Raw genomic sequence first — 15,314 nt, forward strand, 5'->3', positions numbered from 1 at the left:
ATCGTCTTGCTGCTCGTGCCCAAGATCAACAAACCTGCTGAAATGCCAGTGTGGGTTCACTGGGTGAAGCTTTGCAGATTCTCCTCCCAGGACACAAGCACAGATCCATGGTTAATGTTTGATTTGATACTAAGTCCCAACCCTACACTGGATTTATATCCCAACCCAAGGCTAATCAGGATGTCTGTGGTGAACAAGCTGACATGTAAACACATGAAAAAGAAAACATACTATAGGCTGTACAGATGATTTAAACAACCAGAGGAGCTTTAAGTTCATGTAGACTTGCATAGCAGTGATTAATTTTCTGCAGCATTAAAAGGTTCATAAATATGCACCTTGAAAGCAAAAACTGCAAGAAACCATGAATAAGAAGATTTAGTAATTTAAAAAAAACCTTCTTTCATGGTAATTAATGAGAAAAAAAGACTGGTTGAAGCATTTATAATTTAATCTGCTTTAGGAAGATTGTGACTAATCAACATGTATCAATAGCAGGCATTTAAAAGTTTATTCTAAAACACCTGTAGGTAGAAATCACTCCAATTTCTACTGATTATTTATGACAGAAGAAGATCTCTTTTTTACATTCCAAGGTGGCAACAACAATGCTACACAGTAGCAAAAAAAAAAAATCATGTACTTGTGACAAAACTAGCTAAAACCTGCAAATATTAGCCCATAAAAGAGTTATCAGTGATACTGGTCTGTAAGTTGCTGATTGGCATATATCCACCAAACATAATTAACTGTCCAAGAAGGGCAGGTTTATTTCTCAATATCTACTCTTCAGAAAAAAGAGTTTTAATGGCTCTACCCACAACCAGCAAAAACTGCCAGAGTAAAGCTATAAAGCCATAAAATCTGGGGGACTGGCTTCCAAACAAAATTGGGTAAAGATGTGACCTGCAAACATCAATCTCAGCACTGGGACTTTCTACAAAAGATGCAAAACTTAAGAGCCTGGGAAATTTTCATCTGTGGTGATCAGGGTTTTTTTTTTTTAGGGAAGGTTTTACACAATTCATCTCCTTGAAGAAAAACCTAGGTCTTTCAATTTACAGAGAGCAAGTCTGTGTGAACTTAAATCCTTTATGAGACTGATCTGGTACAGGGAAGTGCTGAATCACATTTAATCTTGTTTTGATTCTTTGGCTGTTGTGATTATCATTCTGATCACTGCTGTGGAAAAAAACACGGCTTGAAGTCATCACTGGACAGAGCAGCTCAACACAACAGTGCAACTTCTTCACTGCCAGAGGCCACTGGAAAGCAGCCACCACCTCCACCTGCAGCCCAGCTCTGAGGATCCTCTCCCAAGAGTAGTTGCTGAAAAAGCAGACCAAGCAAACAAACACGTGCACGCTTCAGCCAGAGCAGCAGTGGAGGAGGCGATGCACGAGAAGCTGATGACAGGGTGCTTGCAGAGCTCCTGTGCTGCTGCACGTTTATTCATACCATACCTTCTACAAGTAAAGTCAGGACCCATGGCAATGTACTGTACGCCTGAGGGACACCAGCTCAAACTAGGAACAGCAAAAGAGGCAAAGAAAGGAAAAGGGCAGTGATTATCGGGTTGTTATGGAACATGGGGAATGTTAAAAGACTCACTCTCACATATCTTAAAAAAAAACCAAACAACCCAACAAACTCAGAAATAATGCAGTAGCACACGTCTGGTTGTACAAACAGACCACAGTGCTCCAAATGCCTGAGGTTACCACTGAATAGGGAGCAGGACAACCCACGCTTCCCCCAAAACGACCCCATCAGCAAGTATACAATGTACTGCATAAAGTACTCCTTGAGGGGAGAGAGGTTTTTGGGAAAAACAAGGCTAAAACATACCAAAGCCAATTTGTAAGTAGTCACACACAGCCATTGTGTTAGTGATTATTAGTATTTTCCTGGGAACTCTCATTCTCAAATCAGAAAAAGAATCCCTTACAGATATTTCACAGTGTAAGTCCCCTCCATAGAAATATTAATAACCTCAGGCTACACTTGGAAAAATAAGGAGAAAGACACATTCTTAAATGCTTCACAGTCAGTGAAAGAGGCTGGAAGAAAAAAAACAGGCTAATCTTATTATTGACTTGGGATTAAATCAAGAGTGCTTCTAACTAAAAAACCTTTCAGCTCCCATTCCCCGAAAGAGTCCCAATGTTGCATCATGAAAGACATAAGAAATGCAAATACAGAATGCAAATATTTTGGCTGTTATTTTAGACTGCTTTTGTTATTTTTCTCTGTTAGCTCATGGCCCAATTGCAGGTTTTGCAGAAACAGAGAAATCCATCTTCTTGTCAGCTATGACATTTATATGATCCCTAAATCCTGAAAAAGCTGTTCAGGAAGCATACATTGTCTGAAGGGAATTTTGCATAAGCACAAGTCCTGCTCCCAGGTCCTGGTGTGAGATCCAGGCAAGGAGGGGACACAGCCAGAGCACTCTTTGCCCCATGACAGGAGCCTAAGAAAAGGGCAGAACAAATTTAAACACTCCTGGACAATGAACTGTAAGTGCCAGAAGCCTCTGAGGGCACAGATGAAGATTTAAACCCACTGAATGCATCATGTCATGCCATCTCATTGTTTCCACACACACTGCAACACTGGAAACATTCTGGAAAGGTTTGGCAATTGGAAACAATCTGGATGGGTGTTGAGTGGCAGAGTTCACGTAGTTGCTGCCCATTTTATAAAGGATGTTAATTGGGTGAGGATATACCAAAAGCTTTGCACCCAAAAGTTGTGCCTCACCAGGAGCTCTCAGCACAGTACTATAACCATTCTCCATGAAAACAGTCCTTCTCATAACATGCCAGTATTTCCAAGTACTTCATCATCCTCACCTGCTTCAACCACAATGGCAGATGTTTAAGTATTAGTGGGGGATGGCAGGGACTAAAATACTTGTGTGAAATCACAGAGGAACGAACCAAGGCCGGGCCACAGGAAATCCATCTCCATCACAGACAACCTCCACTCTCAGGCCTGGGTTCAGCCTCCCTGGGTCACTCAGACCTGCTCAGGGCAGCAGAGAAAGCATCCCAAGGAAGGTGTCACACACGATTCCCCAGGCCATCTGCTTGTGGCCACAAGAGCACTGAGCTTGGTGGACCCTTGCAGACATCCTTATGTCACCTTGCTATCCAAAGGCACTCATTTTTGTGTGGTCCCTTTTCAATCAAAGGAAAGAAGATTCTCCTCATTAATCATGCAATGTTTACACTAGCCTCTAAAAGGTGCCTCTATTCCTGACCATTGCCATGTTATGGAGATGATCCCAAGTGCTAAACTTGAGGGGAGAGAAATAGAAAACTAGAGGGAGGGAAGAAGAGGAGCCCTACATATGTAGGAGGACCCCTGGAAGTGTTGAGATCTCGGAGAAGGAAGGAAGGGGATCTGTTGGCAAAGGCTGTGGAAATCACTCTTGCAGAATCACAGTCCTGTGGGGGAGCCACCCACAGCCTGTTGCAACACCATAAAATCCTAAAAGGATCAATGCAGAGCATGCAAAAATCCTTTACAGAAGACAGCTTTGAGAGGAGAAGGAGCTTTTATCTACATCAGCCTTGTGGGAGAGCATAAACAGTTTGGAATCAGTTTCAGGCTCTTGCTCCACAAGTGGGGTTAGAGAGGATGATTCCAAAATGGTTTAGAGACCAGAAAAAGTGAGAAAGTGTTTATGAAAGGATTATTACACATTTCAGATATGACCAGGTATTCTAGACATTTTCCTTATTCTACATGTAAGCTCAGTGTTTCAGGATATTTTGACTCTAAATATTAACACAGCTCCTACAGAGGAGCCTTAAGAGAATACTGATAAAAGAAGTTCATTTGCATGATCTGAGAACACAAGCACTGCACTGCTTCCTGCAGTGCTGCAAATGAAGTAGCTTCTTAGAAGAACATGCTTTAAAAAGCACGCTCTTTCCTGTGTCTTTTTTTAAAAAAGAAAAATATTTTTAGAGAACTGTACAGTGCTGCTAGGGTTCATTGATGCTGATGCATGGTGAGGCACAGTGATTTTTTTTTGGTCATAACATCATGGTAACATTCTTTTCACATGTGGGAATATGGTAGCTTGTTTACACACACAACATCCCATCCATATTTCAAGTGAAGTGAAATCCCCAGTTAACCTGGCACAGGAGGGGAGGTAGCAGACTAAGGGAGGTGAGACAAGCTTGAACCACTGAAGGGCAGAAGTTCAACTTCTCCTTCTTTCTTTAGCCTAAAATGTCTAAGTGTGGACAGTCCACACCTGCTGTGTCAAAAATTAAGTATCCTCTTTTACATACTAATAATCAATGCAAAGCTTACATGGGTGGAACTGCGTATCTGTGGGATGGATGAGAAACTGAAAGTTTGTTATAGAGAGGAAAAACACATGGAAGTAAAAACACACCTATTTTCTATTTTTTAGGAAGATGGTTACAGAACCATCAAAAGAGAAAAATTAAAGCCATTTAATTCAACCAGCTGCAGATCTTAAGAGTGTTCTCCAACTCCGAGATCATGTGTGACCCATCCCCTCCCCCAGCAGCCCCTCCTCAAGTCGTGCCAGGAGTCTCTGATGTGCTTTAAATCCAAACCACACACAAGCTCCCAGGTAAACTCTGTTTAACCAACTCCGAATCTTATATATGGAAAAGGCCAACAAAATCATATCTGAGATTTCTCTTCATTATTAATATAATATCCTGGAGAAAACAGCATGTGCCCTGTGGGGCACAAAACCTGCCCTGGGTCAGACTGGAGAGAGAAAGCAGCCAGGTGGGATGCACAGCTCCAATGTCAACACTTCCGGAGGTACTACAGGTTTGCTAACAGGAGAGGATGGAGTTAGTAGACATTCAAACACAAAACAGTTAGTCACATTAGTTGGCTTTGTACCTTCTCCTATGAATGGGAGGCTTCTTTATACCATCCCCCAGAATTCGCATTGAACTGAAAATGAATCATGGAGAATGGTCAGCAGCTTGAATGAAAAAAAAATTAACAAATGGCAGCTAAAGGATTAATATCCCCAACACACAGACAGAGGGAATGGACATACAGGGAAAACACAAAATGGAACATGAAAGGAAGTAATGAGTCTCTGTGTTTCTCCTCTCTTCTACAAACAAATCTGGGATTTGGTTGCTTTTATTTTGTACAAAAAGAAGGCTGCACAGGTACTGACCATGTTGCAACTTTGCTGCCACCAAAGCCAGGTCAGTTTAAAGTTTAGATAAGGCCAAACACTTGACAGAAGCTTTTAGCAACAGTGATTAACACCAGCTCCAGTTCTGCTGTGATTAATCCATCAGTGAAACATGAGGGTGTTTCTTTCCCCAGCCTGGATATTTAACACACACTGCAGCATTGTTGAAAGACAGGCATTTCAAATCTGCTATGAATGTCAGGAATTAACTGAAGGATGCTCCTTTTGTGCAGCCTTGTTGGTTTTCTTTGTATTTTTAATAGCAAAATACAGACATGAGAATTATCTGTGAAGTGCATTTGAGGAAAGATGGGAAGTGAAGGGGAACTGAGCATGTTTTCACATTTTCATTTAAGATTATTTTTTTCCTGGTGTTTTCTGTGAACAAACTTTTATACTCATCCCTCTTACAAACAGAAAACACATAGCAGTGGAAAAGACCAAATTTTACAAAAGGCTGATTTTTTTTTTTCTGTAGGCTTTTTGGGTCCTCTATCTAAGCTTGACTTAGCTATCTTTGTCATCAAAGTCTGGACTATTTTTGGTGTGGATGGGGGCTGCAAGTTGTTGCTGGGGCAGGAAGCACCTCTCAGAGCTCAGCGGATGCTGCACTGTCACCCCATTCCTCCTCCTGGCTGCACAGCCCAGTTCTGATCCTTGGGCTGGTTTTGGTGGCAATTACACTTTATTTGGTTATTCTTCTCCTCATTTAGTGAGTGCAAGCTGCTCACCTACAGAGCAGAGAAGTGCCATGGGTGCCCATAGGAGGGAAGGGAGCACAAAGGGTGGTGGGAGCAGCACAGATCCTGCCCATCAGCAGGACAAACCTCAGCCAAGGCTTGTGCTCAGTGTTACTCCAAAGGTTTGCAAAAGTCAAGTTGCAATAAGGACTTTTCCCCTTCTACTGGAAAATCATCTGCTGCATGTGAAATAAATGAATAAGCAAACACTCCAAATTTAACTGATTTGAGTGAAAGTCACTTGTTAGCACTTCACTTCCTCAGTATTTGTTGTTTCTCACTAAGCAACAAGAGCCTCAACATCACAACAGCCACATATGAAAAGAACAAAGAAAAGAACAAAACAACACAGCAAATAATCCAAATTCCTTTCTAAAAGAAGCATAAAAACAAACATGAATCTAATCAGCACAAAGACCCACCCAGCTTCTCTAACTACCCTACATGACAGCTATCCTTATACAGCTGCAGCTGTGAGAACATATGACAAGAATTACTGTTCCTTTAACTCAGATTTTCTTACAATACAATGAATGTATTCTCCCACATCAGAAACAGCCTCCAAAGTGTGATGCAGGAGAATTTAACCCCATCTGTTCAGTGTTAGCAGTGACTGCCAGGTATGCAGTTTATTACCCTCACAAATCCTTATGCATCAGGCCCTACACTTAAAAATAAATCTCCCCAAATTAGTTCATGAGCTTATGGACTCATTCTGTCATAAACCTGCAGGTATGCTGACTCGTTTCTTGCTTTTAAAAATTGATGGGGATTTCTTAACTTACTTAAATATTACCTGAGGACCAGGAATGAAGCCCAAAAAAGGTGACCGTGCTAAACAACAACAACAAAAATCTTTCACTGTACGTTAATTAGAAAATCCTGAATGGTTTTCAACATTGACTTTAAAACCTGAAGGTGATATTCCTTTAGTGACAGCCACAGCTGCTGTGTGCCTCTCCCTGGATTATCCAAAGGGGTCAGAATTTTCAGGAACCCATTGTGAGTGGACAGTTTTAATGTAATTCCATGCAGCCCCACGTGCAATGGCTGTTTCTGCTAAGAGCAGAACTTTTGCCATGACGACAGAACAGGCACCATAGAGTGGCACTGCCCTGCACACCTGGGCCTGCAGCCTCTGTGAGCTGCAGGGAGGGTATGGCACCCTGATCCTGCTAAAGCAACCCATTCCTGCTCTCAGAGCATGAAAGCACATTAAAAACACTGGCCAAACCTCCACTGGGCTCAGAATGCACAGGGTTTGGCCCCAAGCATCCTGCAGGCCAAATGCTGAACAGTGCAGGGCATGGCAGGGAACCTCACACCAATTACTACTTTTTGGCGTGCATCTTCCTTTATTTCATCTTCTTCCCTGCTGAAATGGGGGAATGAGCAACTTTTGTTCCCACAGTCCCTTGGCACCAGCATGGACACATTCACATGGCTCATACACCTCTGCCCCTTGTACTTTCTGAAAAACCAGATGAGAAAACTTCTCTTTTGAATCTTCCTGAACACCAGGAACATCAGTGATGAGTAAGGTATCTCACCATTATGAAGATCTTCCACAGAATTTTTTTAAACCCTGGTGCCTGTGTTATCCCTTAATACAATCAGAGCAATGATGGTCATGTTTATTCTGTGGTCAGTGAAATTTAACACTCCAATAATTCCTTTGTACAGAAAGAGGTGGTGACAGTTCTAATGGAAGACCTATCCTGAGGTAATTCCATTTACTCTGGACAGTTCAAGCATACTGTAGGTATTAAGTACTTTAATCCTGAAAGTCAATTTAAGAAAAACCAAACAAACATACATTAGGAGATTGTCTTAACCTCTTCAAAATGAAAAAGAAATAATCAAAAGTGACGTGATAAACTCTTCAGTTTTATCATGCCAGGTTTAAAGCACAGATAAATATGCATGAGTGGGTGCAGAGTAAATGAAAGCAGCTCTTCACTCACCTCCTCTGATTGATTTCTGCCTCGTTGGTGGCGTTCTTGCCCGGCCCCCAGCTGTGGCGGCGGAAAGGAGACAGCGGCCGCATGGAGCTGCGCAGGACGGAGGAAGGAGCGGGCACGTCTGTGATGCTGTCCAGCTCCTCTTCCTTCTCTCCTCCCTCTGAGCACACCATGTTGGTGCAGCTGCCATCCAGGCTGTGCCTGTCCTTGGGCTGGGTGAAGCTTCCCATGGGTGGGAAGGGGAGGGACGTGTCGCTGCCCAGGGATGAGTTCCTCTCCAGGGACACGGTGTCGTCTGCAGAGGAGCTGGAGCTGGTGACATCGCAGGCAGACTGCTCCTCTTCAGGCTGCTGGGGAAAGAAAAATTAAAAGTCAGTTAAAGTAGAATCATGGACTGGTTTGGGTTGGAAGGGACCTCTAAAGATCAGCTAGTCCAACACCTCTGCTGTGGGCAAGGACATTGTTCCCTAGATCAGGCTGTTCAAAGACCCATCCAGCCTGGTCCTGAACACTTCCAATGAAGTGTTAACATTTTAAATAAATTCAAATATTTTGAATTTCACATGAGCTCAGATATTTCTTAGTCAGTGACATAAGGCAAATTAACCATCATAGAACTGAGACTTTTTGCTGTGGTTTCAGAAGAGGCTGAAATGCTCTGCAGGGTTATCTCTTCCACCCCACAAGCCCCTGGCTGCCATTAGCCAGACTTCCAGCTCATATCCTCTGCCTGCCTTCCTATCCCCAATTCTATATTTCATCTTGCACAGCAGATACTGTTCCTCTCACCATTTCTGGCTAAACCTGTTATCAATCAAGGTGCCATAAAACTGCCAAAGGTTTACTGAGAGCAAGTAATGGGGAAGGGGGTTATCACAACTCCTGATGACAAACTCCAGCCTCTCCTGTAGAGCTGGGATGGGCTTGTAGAGCTCAAGGGCAACACACTGTTCCACTGCACCATGCGACACAAAAAGGAGAATTACTCAGCAGCAGAAAACAGACAGAAAAAAAATATAAGCTTAATTCTCCATCCACAGCTACTTTCCATTAAGCAGAAAGCTAATACCAGGGTTTGCAGCATTTTTTAAATCCAACTGTCATTGACAAATATTGTTCTACAGGAAAAGCTGCCCTGTATTAGAGATTTTGAGTCATACTGCAATTTTTGGGTTTAGTTTGCTCCAAAAGCAGTATGTAGAAGCCAAACTGGTTCTCTCTGGCCAAAGGCCACATGCTGACCATACAGCCCCTGGGGCCACTATAAAAAACACAAGCACCTCTCTGACATCACTTCCAGTCTGAAATGGTGTTTGCCCTGAGGGACTGACATGGGAAGTTTCAATTTATCCTGCTGCAAAGCCCTGTGCTGTATCATTTAAAATAATAACAGGCAGAGTGCTCTGTCAGGCCATGCAGCACAGAGCAGTCAGCAAAGCCCTGGTGGTTAATGGTCCTCACACAGTGGCTCCGAGGGCTGGGCAGGAGCTGAGTGCCCCAGGGGCTGCAGGCTGTCAGCAGGCATTTGGCAGAAGACAACTGGATGCAAAATCCTGTTCTTGGAAGGGAAAGATGGACAGCAGACCACATGGAGGGAAGGATGAGCAGGAGTGGTGTTAAACAGTCCAGAGACTTTTGTTTTTCTGCGCTCTATTTGAGGGGCACACACTATAAGCTTTTTATTTAACTGAACAGAAAGAAATTGAGATATTCAATATATCTTCTAATCTAACATTTCACTATTCAGAGAGAAGCCCTGTTTCAAGCTTAGCTATTTTTTACTCTTAGTCCAGTGTAACAGATACACAATAATGTTCCTGAGGTGGTTTAACTAAATGTTGTCACACTGCTTCCCTTCTCACATCCATCAAAGGAAAACAGAGGACAAAAAAAAAAAAGACAGCATCCACAGCACAACACCAAAATACAAGAACCTTTTAAATACAAAGCATTAAAAACCACACTAAAAATACATCCTTACAAAAACATTCACTTCATATTAAGGTATGTCAAACATTAATACTGAATATCAGAAAACTAAGTTCCATTAACTAGTGAACTGTTGCATTTGATACATTTGAATAGGAAGCTGAGGTTTAAAGAAAAGAGAGCTGAAATGGAAGCCCTGAGAAGTTTTTGATGATGTTCAGCAGTATTCAAGACAATCTGATATTTGTGTGAGTCATGATGAGAGCTTGCTGAATTGCTTATATACAGACAAATCAAGTAGTCATTACGTGGGTAACCCTCCTACAGTGGAGGAAACAGTCTGCCACTTTTCTAAGACAGAAAAATACTGTCAGGCATTAGATCAGACTGGATGGGGCTCTGGAGCAACCTGGTATAGTGGAAGGTGTCCCTGCCCATGGCAGGGGGCTGGAACAAGATGAGCTTTAAGGTCCCTTCCAACCCAAACCATTCTGTGATTCTGGGACTGGGGCAGCAGAGCAGGAGAGGAGAGGACTGACTTCACCCCATCAGCTGTGTGAAGTATGGGACAGGTCAGAAACTTTCAATCTGGATGCAAATCTAGAAACAATAGTGCAGAACACCATATTAAATAGAGAGGAATTAGAGTAAAAAGGAATTTTTATTTCCCAGACAAGAATACTGCTGCAGTTTGAAATACACAACAAAACCCACTTCCCTAACAAGGAAGATTTAGGGCTTTTATCACAAAATACCATTCAAGGAGATGTTTGAAAAAAGGGAAATACATTTGATCCATTTTAACTTTTACCTTGAGCATTCGACTGACAACAGAACACAATGAACAATTCCCTTGAACTTGTGGCCCATGCTTATTCTTCTAAAAATATTCTGTCGTCATTTCCATGATTTTTTTTAAACAAAGGATAACAGTTAATATGAAAGACTACTCTGTCTGAAAAATGCCAAGTGTGGCTGACACATCTGAAACATCTATATTGTTGTCACCACTTCAAAAAATGAGCTGTCTGGCCAGTAAATATGCATTGTTCTTTAATCCTATTTGAGTAAGAAAACACAATGTTTGCAGAACAGAATGTGTTCTAATCTTATAGAAAAAAGGAAACATTACAGAAATACTAATTTTCTTCAAGTTAGGCATGCTGGATTGCACCTCAATGAATTCAGGACTTAACTGTGACCATAAACTGTGGCCAAAAAGAGCCTTGACAGACATTTGCTAATAGGCATTTTCTTTGCCCTCAGGATTTGCCGAGAAGCTTCTGTGAGTATTCTGAGAAAGGACACATGTACTTCTCCAGAAATAACAGAAATCACTGGGATGGTGGGGGTATAAGATAACTTCTTCAACTAAATCCCTCCACTGTAGGAGGTCTTGATAAGGGGAATTCAAAAGTTCTTTCAATCATTTCCATGATGACAGCATGCAAAGTGCTGAGACACAAACTTTCTCTGTCCCCTGACCTTCAAAGACATTAAAGGTGTTAAGAGTATTTTAAAAAAGAGGATGAAAAAAATTAAACCTTGTAATCCTGAAGTTTATTTGGAATACCATTCCACTAAAGGAGTCAACACCTTTAGTTGGCTTGATATATAATCCAGCAGAGTATTTTTTTAATTTGGGTTTGCCTATGGTTCCAGGTTCCCTAAAATGAACCTCAATAGAAGTGGCCTTCTATAAATTATTTATCATAACTTCTATGATTTGGAGTGGAGGTGAAAGCTTTTCCCTGAAAATTTTTATTCCTTTTGGGGTTTTTTGCATTTTTGGATTTTTTTTTTTTTTTTTTTTTTGCACAGCTGTTGGGTTTTTTTTTTGCCTTTTTTTTAAGAGCGACAACAACTCCGCAAAAATAAATGCAAAACATTTATGTATTTGTGTATTTTCTTTGAGCAAACCAAAACAAAAGCAGAAAATAAACAATATTCAAGACTCTGAGTTGCAACCCCTTCCTTTGACAATGATCTGTGTGCTCCTGACTCCCTTCATCTGAATCATTTCCCAAGAGGCACATTAAAAAACTTCCCAGCAATGCTGGACTTTGGTGGCTGGTTGAAAGTTAAGATGAGCAAAGCCTATGGGCTCCACCTCAGGATGTTGCCAGATGATTGTGAGAAATGACCTTATGCAGCATTAATCATCCCAGAAGGAGGATGCTGCAAAGCCTGCCCAGATGGCTGTCTGGGACAGAAATGATGAGGACATGGGAATGGAAGTGCTGACGTGAAAAAAAATAAATAAATAAACATTTTGCTGAAGCCATAGACTTGGAAGCAACTTCTGAATCTCAGTAATGGCCTGTATAGTCTGGAAAAAAGGGGCAGGTTTTAGTGCTAAAGCTCTCTCAACCTGACAGCTCATGTTCCACAGCTCAGCACACGTCTTTCAGAGAGAGAAAGAAATGAAACAAGCACAGGAGAAGGGAAGGAGATGGGAGAGGAAGGAGCACACAACAAGCACCAGGGACCTGCAGATTCTGTGACCCCACAGATCCCAATTCTTCATGGTCCTGGGACAGAATCAGAGCCTTCAGTCAATGCATTTCAAGGGGAAGCAGCCCAAAGACCTTGCACAGACAGCAACTTGTTCTTCCTACATTTATTATAATGCATTAAACAATTAGCAAGGAAGGAGTTATTTCTACATTAAATAAATAAATAAATAAAACAAAAAGTAAACCATTCTAGAAGACTAAAGTTCAACTCTTGCTCCACAGAAAAGGGAAACAAGAACAGAACTAGTAATAACAATAATCACCATGACACCGAAATGTTTGAGATCCTCTTTTTGTTCATAAACATATTCTGTCTCTTCCCAGTTTGATACAGAATCTATTTCATAGGTTTATAAATAATCAACTACAGCCAAGAAAAGCACCTTATGCTATTTTTTGGACAAAAGTCTATAGCCACCATTTATTTTAGTGCCTATTAAAAATATCTATAATGTGCATTTCTACCACCTGGATTCAGTACTGTAAAATCAAAAAATATTTAATTAAGGAACAAGCTCACAATTCTAAATTAGTTTTTCTGGTCCTTTAGAAATAACTTCAACTGTAGAAAAAATACTCAGATAAATCCTGAGAAAGGAGACAAGGAATCAAATTGGTCAGGAAAACAAAGACAAAACAACTGAGGTTGAGATTAGTTTTGAATAACTTCCTAAACTCAACTCAGGAACCTTTTGAAGCCATTTGAAGACAAAGTCTGCAACCCACTGCATAATGAGAACAATGCAAAGGCTACTAAATTAAGGAATTCTCTTTCTGCAAAGAAAAGAATTCCTGCCTCTGCTCTCTCTCCACTGGAAATTGGAAGACCTGCCTTCCCCACCACCTCCTCCTTTCCCTATGGCATCCCTACTACACTGCACTACCTGCTCTGGTTACATTTTAATTTTCTTTCTCCTATTTGAAGAAGGAAACTTTCCACATGTTCCCAGTGCACTTTCTCCCACGCTTCCCCATACAAACATTAAATCAGACTCAAATGGCAGCTGCCTGTCACAGTCCATGTCACTCTACACAAGGGAACTGAAGACAGCCTACTCTGCCAAACAGCCTTGTACTCTGACAGCCCAGGGCCCCAGATCCTTCTGACAGTAGGATGGGAAAGGGCGAGGCTGGTGAGCTCTGTGCCCTGCCACGTGCATTAAGGATGACTTTACTGTTCATTTATAGCACATGAGATCACGTAGCCTGGGCTGTGGTGTTTCCCATCCTGCTGGAAAATAGTCACCACCATCTGATTTGATTTCAGCAAACACGATTTTGTTTCCATCAATACATTTTTCAGAAAACCAGTATGAAAGCTACTCTGAGAGTTACATTTTTCAGAGCAGAACCTGTGCCTGCTCAAACCTGTGAGCTGAACCAAAGAGTGGGATTTCATGGAGAACACAGTGATGGCTGCTCTAAAGAAGAGTCACATACCTTTTGATTTTACATCATCTTTTTCATCATCTGTTTATGCCAAGAAGAGTACAAATTACAGCAAGACAATTCTTCAAGAGAAAAATCCTAATGACCCCCTGAACAAATTCAGGCTGCTCTGACGTAGATGCAAAAGACTGATGCCAAAAGGGAGGCACATCCTCTGCTCAGGAGGCCAGCTCTGTCTCTCAGGTCTCTCCCACACCTCCTCAGCAACACAAAGGGTACAGGGATGACTAAGGTTAGCAATGACTTCTGTTGTTGATTTTAAGCAAACTTGAAAACACTTTCATTCTACTTGCACACAAACAGGCATTAGAGGTATGTCGCCTAGGCAACAAAACTATTCCCTGGAATTGGCCTGAAGTATTTAGAATGAGTGTTTCCTTCCTATGACACTGAATTTACAGAAAAACACTGGTTCCTCTGAGAATTACAGCATATAAATCTGAAGGTAGCAGCACAGAGGTCACAGTTTACTGGAGAAAAGCTCTTTGTTACATGAGTTAAAGATGGATTTCATATCGTCTGTGCAATCCCTAATGACCTTGCAAGAAAATCCACCTTTTCAACTCTTCCTCTGGTGCCTGATTTACTTTTGGACAGACAAAATTACTTCCATTTTTTTTTTTTTTTAATCATTGGGGGCTGCACAGCTTTTGGAATTCTGCTGCAAGTAAATACATCCCTCATGTTGCTGCATCTGAGGAGGAGACCAGATCCTTCCCATCTATTCGGCTCCAGGATAATCACTTCCAGGTTTCCAACTCACCAGTGAAACCAAGATGATCTGTGTGTGCTGTGAGGGTTTATCAGGGGCTTTTTTAACCGTATCCCAACCAAGCTTTCTTACCTTCCCAAAGACAAGGTCTTCCATCCCATCACCAGGCAAGGGGAAGAGGTCAGACTCACTCCCAGACTCTCTTTTAAGACCACCCTGTGACGAGGCACAGACGCTGCTCAGCCCATCCTCCAAGAAGTTTTCACATTCTGCCAGAGAAAAGCACAAAGAGTCACAACCTGAGGCTTTCTGCAGAATCCACACATCACACTTGCATTCTCCCAGTGAATTCCAGGATTTAAAACACACAGCTTTACAAATAAAGGTTTATACTTTTGTTCACCTCTCAAAACTGACTGTGAATTCTCAAATTATTTATTCCAGTTTAAAACTCATTTTTAAGTGCATCACTGAAGTACATGGTGCAAACTGAAATTCTGCATGAAACAGCTGTAAACACTTGTAGCTTGAGGTGCTGATAAATATGCTACATATGAGGTATCCCATACAGTGCACGTGGAATGTTTCCTATCTATTGCAACAAATGCAAAATTAGATTAACATCCAATAAATATAAATATATAACTTGTCAATATTTGCTTTCTGTCTCAAATAATCAATTCCCTCTAAATGCCAAGGTGCTTTTAATGCGTATTTGGACCATTATTTAATCTATTCTACACTACTTACTGAAAAAGCACTAGTGTGAATTCCATTACAAGCTTTACTTTT

General features: G+C 41.5%; 1 protein-coding gene across 1 annotated transcript in view; it reads right to left on the bottom strand.

Moving 5' to 3' along the window:
* The window catches only part of AKAP13 (A-kinase anchoring protein 13), a 71,766-nt gene that overhangs the window by 42,720 nt on the left and 13,732 nt on the right, over positions 1-15,314 (bottom strand). The window contains exons 3-6 of the mRNA XM_077786010.1: positions 14,655-14,791; positions 7,920-8,263; positions 4,906-4,959; positions 1,254-1,526 (exon numbers count right to left, since the gene is read on the bottom strand). Coding sequence (XP_077642136.1) covers positions 1,254-1,526; positions 4,906-4,959; positions 7,920-8,263; positions 14,655-14,791 — 808 coding nt within the window. The remainder of the gene's footprint in view (positions 1-1,253; positions 1,527-4,905; positions 4,960-7,919; positions 8,264-14,654; positions 14,792-15,314) is intronic.

The sequence above is a fragment of the Lonchura striata genome, chromosome 11 (genome assembly GCF_046129695.1).
Source record: "Lonchura striata isolate bLonStr1 chromosome 11, bLonStr1.mat, whole genome shotgun sequence".
NCBI lineage: Eukaryota > Metazoa > Chordata > Aves > Passeriformes > Estrildidae > Lonchura > Lonchura striata.